Source organism: Poecilia latipinna, unplaced genomic scaffold (assembly GCF_001443285.1).
Source record: "Poecilia latipinna isolate Pla-1442-1.1 unplaced genomic scaffold, P_latipinna-1.0 Scaffold343, whole genome shotgun sequence".
NCBI lineage: Eukaryota > Metazoa > Chordata > Actinopteri > Cyprinodontiformes > Poeciliidae > Poecilia > Poecilia latipinna.
This window is the reverse complement of record NW_015112959.1, coordinates 254,429-265,309: the sequence shown is the minus strand read 5'-3', so window position 1 is coordinate 265,309 and position 10,881 is coordinate 254,429. Positions and strand designations below refer to the sequence as shown.

General features: G+C 40.4%; 1 protein-coding gene across 2 annotated transcripts in view; it reads right to left on the bottom strand.

Moving 5' to 3' along the window:
• Positions 1 to 1,089: 1,089 nt before the first annotated feature.
• The window catches only part of LOC106949429 (cysteine rich transmembrane BMP regulator 1 (chordin-like)), a 41,744-nt gene continuing 31,952 nt past the window's right edge, over positions 1,090 to 10,881 (bottom strand). For both annotated transcript variants that reach the window (XM_015035658.1, XM_015035657.1), the window contains exons 10-15: positions 10,353 to 10,571; positions 8,154 to 8,369; positions 6,921 to 7,142; positions 5,501 to 5,626; positions 4,596 to 4,774; positions 1,090 to 3,769 (exon numbers count right to left, since the gene is read on the bottom strand). In XM_015035658.1, the coding sequence (XP_014891144.1) occupies positions 3,572 to 3,769; positions 4,596 to 4,774; positions 5,501 to 5,626; positions 6,921 to 7,142; positions 8,154 to 8,369; positions 10,353 to 10,571 (1,160 nt within the window). In that variant the 3' untranslated portion in view covers positions 1,090 to 3,571. The remainder of the gene's footprint in view (positions 3,770 to 4,595; positions 4,775 to 5,500; positions 5,627 to 6,920; positions 7,143 to 8,153; positions 8,370 to 10,352; positions 10,572 to 10,881) is intronic.

Genomic DNA, 10,881 nt, shown 5'->3' with positions numbered 1-10,881 from the left:
TGACTTTTTTTTTTTTTGTTTCTGTGTCCAGAGCATAAACAGACATCATCCATGGTGAACATTCTGAACGTCACGTTTTACCTCAAAAGTTGTTTGGGGATGTTTTTGAGTCCTTTGAAATCTGTTTATATATTGTTATGCAAACAAAAAAAATATATGAGCGTAGTTAAATGCATCCATTCATCAAACCATTCAATCCCTTATGGGAAAACAAAAAACAACACCCCTAGTATAGATGTGTAAAAAGTCTTGAAATACAGATACATCTAAAAATATGGAACATTACATAAAAGTGCAATATTTCTCACTAGTTATCTCAGAAAGTGAAACTTGTATATTACGTATAATCAGCACAACGAGTGATCTATTCCTTGTTGTCTTCTTGTTAGTTTTATGCTTGTTGCTTACAGATAATGAAAACCCAACATTGAGTGTCTCGTAAAATTAGAATACTGTGAACAAAGAGATTATTAGAAACTCAGTGTCACAACCTAATCAGCTAATTAACTAAAACAAACTGTAAATGATCCATTTTCAGTTTACTGACAAAAAAAAAAATCACATTTTTATTTAAATGTCCTGGGATTTCAAGGAACACCCATAATGCCAAACAACCTATAAGGCTGCTAACAAGAAAAACAGGATTTCCTGTTAACCAGTGGGCATGTAGATTGCATCCAATGATATATATATATTTGGTAAATAGGTTGACTTGAAGACACTAAGGTGGTTAATTTTTTACTTCCAGAATCTTCTTTATAGGTGATCTTAGCAGGGCAAGCCAAACGTCCAGGCCTTGAGTCATTTCATTCAGTATTTTACCAGCCCAGAGAAGAGGTCTTCTTCCTCTTCATTCATACTCAAACACCTTCTCTGTTAGATCCATTTGCAACTGAAAAGCAATCAGATCTAAAAGAACTAAAAGAAGAAGAATTCCCATTTACAGCACAAGTCTAGGACCAGATGTGTGTGGGTATGCAAGTGAAGCAAAACCCCTAACCAGTACCATCTTGAATGACATCACTGACATTTGGGAAATTCAACTTTATCAGCACAAGCCTCTCCGGTTCACACATTTATTTTTCTTAAAAATAAAAAGCATAAATGTTACAGTTTCTAATCTAGAAACATATTTACAAGATTTGCAGCACTGAAATAAATAAGGTAGAGAATATAGCAAAGAGAAATGATAAACGGTCTACAATGTACATTACATTTAGCTACTTAAAGCTATTTTCAATAAAGAAAAAAAATCTCAAACTATACTTTAGTATTAATAAATAAAGCTATGTCAAAAAATAAATAAGGTTCTCTTACGTCTACGTATTTACGTTTTTACACTTAGGACAGAGCTTTTTACGTGTAAGCTTTTACGGTCCGCTTCTTCGTTTTAAAGCTTATAATTCAAACAGACACGCGTACTGCAAACACTTCAGAATAAACTGACCTATTTTGGCATTGGAACCATTTCAGAATTGGGATATTGGCAAAGAAGAGACAACTCCGATCCAAAAACTAGACTGTTTTGCAATGCTTCTCGGAATCTGTCCTTTGTGCGGACCAAGCGGGTCCAGAACCTTCACCCCCAGTGGTTCAGCATCTCTGGTTACCTAAAAAGTTCCTGATTAGGACTTTTATTCCTTCAGGAATTCTGAACGGTGATATTTTTGTTTTTCCTCGCTGGCTCTGAAGAGAGTGATGTGTCTTTAAAACACAGAAATTTTACATATCAACACCTACACATTCTCAACTCCGATAATGACAACACTTCACATTATTCCTCTGAATATAAACAGTGGAAGATCCAGAACTCTTTATCCTTGTGTATACTACTTTTTTTTTGACACTAGCTAAAAGTTAAAACCAAAGTAATGTGTGTAAAAAAAAAAAAAAACACTAAGGCTGTAGAATTAAGGCTCTATAAATAATAATCCCAAGCAAATTGCTGACATGTATAAACAGCAACTCTGCCGCAATTAAGTGAAAGAAGTGTTAAGGACATTCCTTGCCGATCCATTTTTTGTTTTTTTAACTTGGCTTGGTCATAACCTGACACAACCTGAAGGAACATCAATCAGCCTGGTTCACCTCTAATAGCTTTCAAATGAGTTGCAGAGTTCTGGCTGAAAGAAGATGACTGGAAGGTACGTTTCAGACTCGGTTCACCTCCAGTGTCTGCACAAAAGTTAATACCCTTGAATTTTTTCACATTGACTCAAACTGAAGCCATACATTTCAATGTTTCTTCTGGATTGTATGTGTTGGACCAACAAGAAAAAGAAAACAACTGTGGAAGCAAAAGGAAACATCATTTTCATTTTATTTATGAATAAAATTCTGAAAGGTGTGTTGTACTTGTACATTTAACCTGGTCTATAAATAGGTTCAGTGAGCCACAAACGTGGATAATTGTTTTGGCAGGACAGACTTTAGTCGTGAACTCCAATAAATCTCATATTTATTGATGAGTCATGCAGCAAGCAGATGGAAAAATCACGTGAGACTGAAATGTAATCTTTTGGCCAAGTGAAATTTCATGTATGATGGATCCCTACTGTGAAACGAAGTGGTAGCAGCAATGGGATCAGAATCCAATTGGCTCCCCTATGCAATTTGATAGCGTAAGAGCTTCTTTGCAAAATACAATTGGCAAAAATTTTAGTCTTTATTTGGTGATGCTCCAAAAGACATGCAGCTGTCTGAAATCAAAACCTTTCAGATTTTTATTTGTAAAGAAAATTCTGAAAATCACATTTCCTTTCCCTTCAGAATTCCTTATGCTTTGTGTTGGTCAGTCACAGAAAATACTGGTAAAATGCATTGAATTTTCAGATTGTAATGTGACAAAATGTGTTCAAGGGATATGAATGCTTGAGCAAGGCACTGCAGCTGCTTTAACCGGGTTTCTTTGAAAAAGGAATGGCTCCACTCATTTGAAGTTAGACAAAGCTGTTATTTGTGAAGTGTGTGGGAATGTTCCAAATAGCATAAACATAACTTTAAAATGGCTCTAAAGTAAGAAACAAAACAGAAACAAGACCACATATGATACAAATCCTGTAAAAATATACAATAACTAAAATGAAAACCACACATTCTAATGCAGGGGTTTGAGTCTGGCCTGCTAACGATGGTTACATCCACGATGCACTGCTGCACTTTGTGGGGGATGGGGGTTAGCATTCTAAATGTTCCCTTTATGCCACAGCCCAAACCCCTGTCCTAAAGCTTTTTCTCTTCCTCCTTCATCTGCAAAAGTTCCAGTTTCAAACGAAACAGTAAGAAGCAAGTGTTTTACAGTACAGGAGTTTGATTCTGGCAGATGAGTCTCTCTGGATCCTCCTTGCCACCCAGACTGGCTGTATTCTTAATACATCCACTAGTCCATCGCCAATATAAGTTTGTCGCTCATCCGAACGTCCAAACTACGAAGATAATCGGCGAATGATGAAAAAAAACAGCATTGGTCATATGCTTCTTGCTGAGTTTATCTCTCATACAAAAGAAAAACTGGGAAAAACTGAGCAGTATGGGGATTTCTTTTGCCTCAGTTGCTGTTATAAATTTCTTTTTAGCGTGGCGTCCAGTCACTGCCCATGCTCAGTTTGGCCCTGGGAATGGTCATCTTCTCCGTGCAGGGAGGCGAGCTCATCTCTGGAGAGAAGTGGATGATGCCGCAGTCAGTCTTCATATTCTGAAACTTATTCTCCTTGGAGGGCTCCATGTAGACGACTGAATTCTTGTTCACGTGTTTCTTCAGGATGACCGTCTGTGGGGAGGGGGGAGCAGGATGGAAAACAACGCATTAAGGTCATTATTTGGTAGACCTGCAGTGACAGCATCATGATTTATGTTCACTGGTGCTCGCTTGTTATAGAAAAAGAGATAACTTGATATTTTGACATTATAGGCTCATTTAAAGGTTTATGGGAGGCACGACCTTTTGCTATCTGAAAGCGTAGAGCAAAGGGAAACACCATTTATTCTTAAGCTGTGACAGTTTTAGTACCGGCTGGGCCGGGAACGGGGAAATCAGGGAAAATGCTTCCTAGGAAAAGTCAGAAATTAAGCTCAACTTAACAGTAACAATTCTTTGTTAGATATTTTGCTTAAAGACGGAGCAATCGGGATTTTGTGTCCTATTTCTGACCTGCACATACTGGATTTTGTGTGATTCCAATTTCTCTCTAAGAACTTTAATAAAACTATAATAAAAGACAACACAGAAAATGCAATTTTCTATAAAAAGCTGACCCCTACCTTAACTTTGAGATTTCCAAATGAGTGCCAAGATTTCCAAAAACAGCATATTCCAAAACAAACAGCTAAAAAGCTCAAATTGATCAACGGGAACTTTGTTGTGCTCTTTACAGGCTTCCTGTTATCTGCTAAGTTGTGCTCTCTCTTGTTCTATCACAGCCTAAATGAACCAAAGTAATATTCCCACCTCCTTTCCTCAGGAGTAGCTTCCACCCTGAAGAGCATTTTTGTTAGTGTGAAGTTGTGTTTCCGAAAAAACTGTTCGCTGGTTAGAGCCAGTCAAATCAAAAATCATCACATGTCAGCAGACTATTAATTTGCGGACAATTGCTCACCTTCTTTGGTGCGCTGTAGCAGGACATCTGCACCCACTTCTTTTTCTTGTTGATGAGTAATGCCACAATGAGAAAGATAATGATGGCCAAAAGGAGTCCTGCAAGGATCCATGCAGCTGATTGGTAAGCAAGAGCCATCTCTGTATGGCTGGGGTAGTTCTCACCCAAACGTGGCTGGTCTATGTGAGACAGAAAAGACATAGGACGTTTATGGATCTGGATTTCTACACATTTCTAAATACCTAAATGCTCCACTTTCTGGGGGCCCCTGTTTGTTTGTTCCTGTTATTAAAGTGTAAAAACAGAAGCTCCCTATAAATATACAGAAAATATTCCCGACCTTAGGTTGTAAATATATGCACTGATGGGCAGACAGATAAATAAAGGGACTGACTGACATATGCATAGATGAATGGAGGGACAGACATTTGCAGAGATTAACTGATTGAAAAATGGGTCTATACAAGAACAGCATGTCTGAAATACAAATATATTTTTTTAAATACTCTTACTTTTTCCATGTTTATCCAGACCTGGAAAATACTTGAACTCCTTGGGAACTGATGTATTCATCCCATGGAAAACTTACTCTGCACTGTAACAGCAACATTTACTGATCCTAAATTGAAAACATCTTGAACTAATGATATACTCCTGGGCAGAGAAGTGGGTCCAGTCATTCAAAATGAAAAATGACTCCTGTTTCCCTCAGGAAGGATCATGTTTAGCTCAAGTCCATTTATCACTCTTGTTTTAATATACATTTCACTCATTTATTAAGCCAATCCCAACAGACCACATTAGCATAAACACTCTCAGGGACTGGCAGGAAGAGTGTGGCAAAGCTGCCACATAGCTAACAGGACAGGATCGGTACTGGAGGACGATGAAGAACAGACAGCTACCTGTGTCAGCGGTGACAGGTGGGACGGTCACAGTTGTAATCCAAGATTCACTCTGCCATGTGCTGGTGGTGACCACTTCTTGTGGTGTGCGGGTGGATACAGTCACTGATGCTGATGTTGTTGATTCTGTTCAGACAGAAGCAAGATGCCAATATTTTCAGAGTTCTGCAGTGAGCTAGTGTTTACACTCCCTGGTGTTTCAGCTGATAAGCTGTGTTTATTGGATCTGTCATCCGAACTTCCACTGGGACGCTTTGTGCGCACATTACGTTAAAAGCTCCGTTTTCCGTCGGCTAAATAACAAAACAGCTACACGTCAGTGCGAACAATAGGAGGGTATGCTTAGTTTTTCCTCTATAGGAAAAGCTGACATGGGACTTTGCCTTCCTGTGGTGCCAGCAGGCGAAAGCGTTATGGGCCAATGCAGCCAGGGGACAGGAAGCACGTGTGAATGTGCGGATGCTCAAGGAATGTTTTCGTTCTGAGCGGACTGTGTGGGTCTGGCACATGGAATGTTTTCTATGTGATCCTGTTTGCCTGTTTAGTGTTTAAGTGGCTGGATCTAACAAATGGTCAGAGAATCAGTTTAAGCCCTCTCTTGTAGTAGCACCATGACTCATGACATTACAACCAATATTACTAACACCATCATTCAAAAGTAGAGGGAAGTGATACAGTGCTTTGCAAAAGCCAAAAACAGTGTTTTGTTATAGGCATCAATGTATTTTTGGAGGGAATTTTATGGCACACTGGTATGTAGAAGTGGATGGCTGTGAAGTGTCAGATGTTAGTGCATGGTTTTCGATGTTTTATATAAATAAAAACGTAAAAAGCGAGGAATGCATTTGTGAGTACATCTCACACATGAATGTGAGCCTTGATCTTAATCACTACATTGTAGCTCCAACAGGTTTTCTTCCAGTATCGCTTTTAATTTAGCACAATCCCTCTTTTTGTGAACTCCGGTCACCTTCTTTGTCCCTACTAGAGAATATTACTGACACGGCATGAAGCCCCCACCACCATGTTTTGCTTTGAGGTTGGTGTGCAGAATTTGATTTCTACCAATTTCTGTATCATCTGACCAGAGCACCTCCTTTTAGATGTTTGTTGTGTCCCCTATGTGCCTTGTATAATACAAAAAATCCCACACTTCTCATTGGTTTTATTAAACACTGGCTTTTTTCTTGCCACTTTTTCATAAGGGTCTGATTTGTGGACCAAATGACTAACAATTACCTGTTGACAAATTCTGTGCTATTTTGTATTGGTCTCATATAAAATCCCGCCCACCCAAGGCACTGTGCATAATTTCAAATATGCCAACTAAACTAAACTGTTTCAACTAAGGATAACTTCCCAGAACAAAAGGCAGCTTTCTCCCATCTATGTTTTTCTCGACACCCACCCACAAACGTACCGAGACAATGTGGGCAGCACTGGCCCTTGAGTAAAACCGGCACCCTGCAGCTGGCTGCCGGACAGTGTTGGGAGAAACACTGAATAGTGCCGTTGTTGCACGTGCAGCTCGTGCAGGCGTTGGCCTTCCAGGAGTCCCCGGCTTGCAGCATGTCTCCTTCGGCGGTTATGCAGAACTCCTGTTGGCTGCCGTTCACTGGCAGCAAGTTGCTCTCTGTCTCTTCTGTCAGTGGACACATGCAAATCTGATCAGTAATGAAACACTGCAGAAGCCTGTCACATTAGAGCCACTTACATCGATTGAGTAAAGCCAGAAATACGTGTGAACAGCTAACGGAGAATGCCGTGCATTGCCTAATTGAGAGCTCAGCTTCTAAGTGACCCGCGATATTTAACATTTCAATCCACAAGGGTTACAGGGCCGTAGCGGCAGCTTTCCAGGTGACTCTCTTTGGGAGCTGTCACTTAAGCCCAAACTCTTATCTCCATCTTTGACAAGGCTGCAGGGCTGAGATCTATAGCTTTTTAATGACCACACTGAGGGGGACTCAGTCAGCATGTACACACTCCACTGTACACATCCATTACAAGGCTTATCAGCGAGATGTGTGTTATTCTCAGATTCCTGGTGACCAGGCCCATACATATATCAAAGTGTGGCCTTTGACAGCCCGTCTTTGTGCACGGAGATGCAGGGATAAGGCAGGCCAGCATTCTCGAGGAGCAGCTCTGAGATGCAGTCATGCATGGATGATTTGTGGGCCTCATTGTTGGGAGTGCATGGGAAATGTTGTTTGTAAGTTTATAAATGTGTGAGACATTCTGAAATGTTTGGCGTCAGTTGTAAATAAAATGTGCATGTGGTTTTACGTTTGCCTCAGCAGTGGAGCGCTACAGATGCAGAAAGATTACAGTCTCGTCCCATCAGCAATCAGACAGTTAGACGAGTCTCTGATGTGGGCCGCTGGGTGAAAGCAGTCCACATGTTGTGCTTCTTGCCTGGAGGAGCTCTACATAAACGCAACCGGTCTTTGCTGGTTTCTTTATGGGCCTCTGTGCTTGACATAAAACTGGCCGCAAAGAGCAACATGCGAGACCCTACAAAACCACATGCTGATAGCACATCAACAGCAGCTTTAAACAACCCTGACCTGCTTCACACGGCCCCCTCCTAAAGCTGTTCGACCTTGTTGTTTTCCTGAAGGGAACCCCCTCCTTTCCCTCTTTTTATTACCTGGGCACATATGGCAACAGGTGTCCTTGTTTCTGATGGGTGTCTGGCAAAGCGCTGGGGGACAAACTTCCGTGTCGCACAGGACGCGTCCCTTCCTGCAGGTGCAGCGCGTGCACTCGTCCAGGTTCCAAGTTTCCCCCTCCACATAAAATTCCCCTCCAGGTGCTCTGCACACCACCATGTCCATCCCCTCAGGCTGGCCACTGCCGGACTCATCTGATGGAGAAAAGAAACAATTTGTTTCTCTTGTTTTCTGTAGTTACCACAAACACCTTATGTCTGACCTTTAACAAACTTTTAATTGTCCCCCTCAACTACCTTGAAAATCGCTTGGCTGGACAATTTCAAGCCTCTTTCAGATACTCCTTTGTTCTGATATCTACATGTCTTTGTTTCAGCTCAAAATCCTCTGACAGGTCCTGACTTGGAACGAAATTGAAACACCAGTACATCTCTGACGCACCTCAGGAGATGGTAGTAAACACACAACTAACTGCAGGGTATAAAAGCACTCGGTTTTCACAGAAGACGTCATATCTTTCTTCACTGTCAATCTAAATAATTTGACAAATACGTGCTGATGACGGTAGAAAACAACAAGCTTGAGAAAATATGTGAAAGCTGCCAGGGTTAGTCATAACGACCTATGATGAATCCCCTGCTTCGTGAATCTCCTGAGTGAATTGTTTAAGAATGATTGGTTATGTTTTTTAAGCTCTCACTCTAGTTTAAAAACATAGGGAGGAAAAAAAAAATATGTTGTATAATCCTATTGATGTAATAGTTTCAATTAATTTGACTAATGATGAAGAAACCTTTGCCTGCTTCTCTTAAATGAAAAGGAGCTTTGAGGAATTTTACCTGATTTCTAATCATTGACAACTGTATCCATAATTATGAATATGAATATATGTATTTACATTCATAAACATAATTAAAAGTAATCAAATCTGACACAAAGAGTAAATTACAGCTTGATTTAATCATGATCAATCAGGGATTTTTTTTTTTTTAGCAATATCTTGTTAATGAAGGTCAGAGGCGATAAGTGCAGATCACTGTCTAATAAAAAGAAGCCTCTGGCACCGTACAGAAGTCTGTTTTTTTCACACACTTAGCCGAAAACATATTTAGTGTCTCGCAGAGCGCAGAGCACATCTGCAAAGAGTTAGACTGTTGTCCCCTGACTGAAAAGGGTGCTTAGTAGAAAGTAGAAGACAGTCTTTCATTTCTAAATATTTGAACAGCCAGCTGAGTCACCCCTCCATAAATATCCCTTACAAGTGGGAGAGTTGTGGATATAAAAGTGTGGGTGTGGATCAGCGCGCCTTCCAGTTCCAACAAAACACATAGAGAGTGTGACTGTGCCCAATCGAGAGGCCATGAAGTTTAGAATCTAAAAGTTGGACTATGATATGTTATTACCAGATGAGGAAAGTGTTTAGGTACGACTGCTGCTAGTGTGACCGCACCATGCAAACTCTGCTATGTTGTTGGAAAGATTAGACTTCAAGGTTTCATAAAACAGTTTCCCTCTTATCACAGTGTCTGTCGTAAGACTGTTATCTGAATAAAAAGACACATGCTGTGTGTGTATCTGTGTTCCAAACCAAGTGTAGGTTTCTGGCTTCAGTAGTGATTGTTTACATTTTTATTTTTTTTAATGAGGCTACAAGCAGCTAATATTGCAACTCTGATCTTAAAAGAGACATAGAAGTTTATTCCTTTATTTGTTTTATGTACCTTTGAGCTGTGGCCACATTGGGATATTACACAGAAGTGGATGATTATTTACAATGAAGATGGACACTAGTGCCATCTCCACCGTTGGCTGTTCCAATAGTCAGCAGATGTTGCTTAGGGATGTCAAGACCTAATCTGGCTAATTGGTCATAAACTCTACACTTGATATTTTTACTATTTCTATTTGCTTTACTTTGCTTCTTTTTAAGCTAATTAATTATTTATTCATGTTTTCTAACCCTAGCTCCCTTTTTTTTCCCTTTTTAACTGTTCCTATCTATTTGTTGCTGTGCAGCACTTTGGTGCAACTTGCTTGATGGAAACAAAGCTGGCATGGTTTGATTTTGGACTTTGCTGCCAGTGCAAGCTCGATATCTTGTCTTATGTTGCAGTTATTACGACAAGACATGTTCATAAAGCTGAGACATGGGGATGTTTCTCACAGTGAAGCCTTACCTTCACATGTAGGACAGCATTGGTCAGACTTGACAACAGGTTGAGAGCAGCTGGGCATGGGGCATGATATGAGGACACACATCTCCCGCCCAGAGAGGCAGAAGCAGTCACGGCAGCCGTCGTGCCAGCTGTCACCCTCCTCATACCTGCGGCCATTGGAGGTGAGGCAGAAGCTGGGCATGCTGGCTGGGACGGTTGTGCTTGGAACTTGGTCAATTTCTAGAAACACAAATATATGATATATAGAAAGTATGACCTTTTTGCTCTTGAAAGAGCACAAAAAAAACCAAGCAGTTCATGTTCTTTTCACTTGGAGAAAAATGAGTTCTTAATGACAGCCACATAGTTACTTCTACGTCATTTCACTCAGTTAGACACTGCCTTGAGTATTAGATTGTTCAAATGCACCCAGAGACCTTGTTAAGAGCAAGAAATTGTCAAGTTGTCACAACACTGCTTTTAAAGTTTGAAATGATCCGGAGCACAGCTTGAACTCTGTGAACTGTCGAACTTAGGCAGATGCTTACAG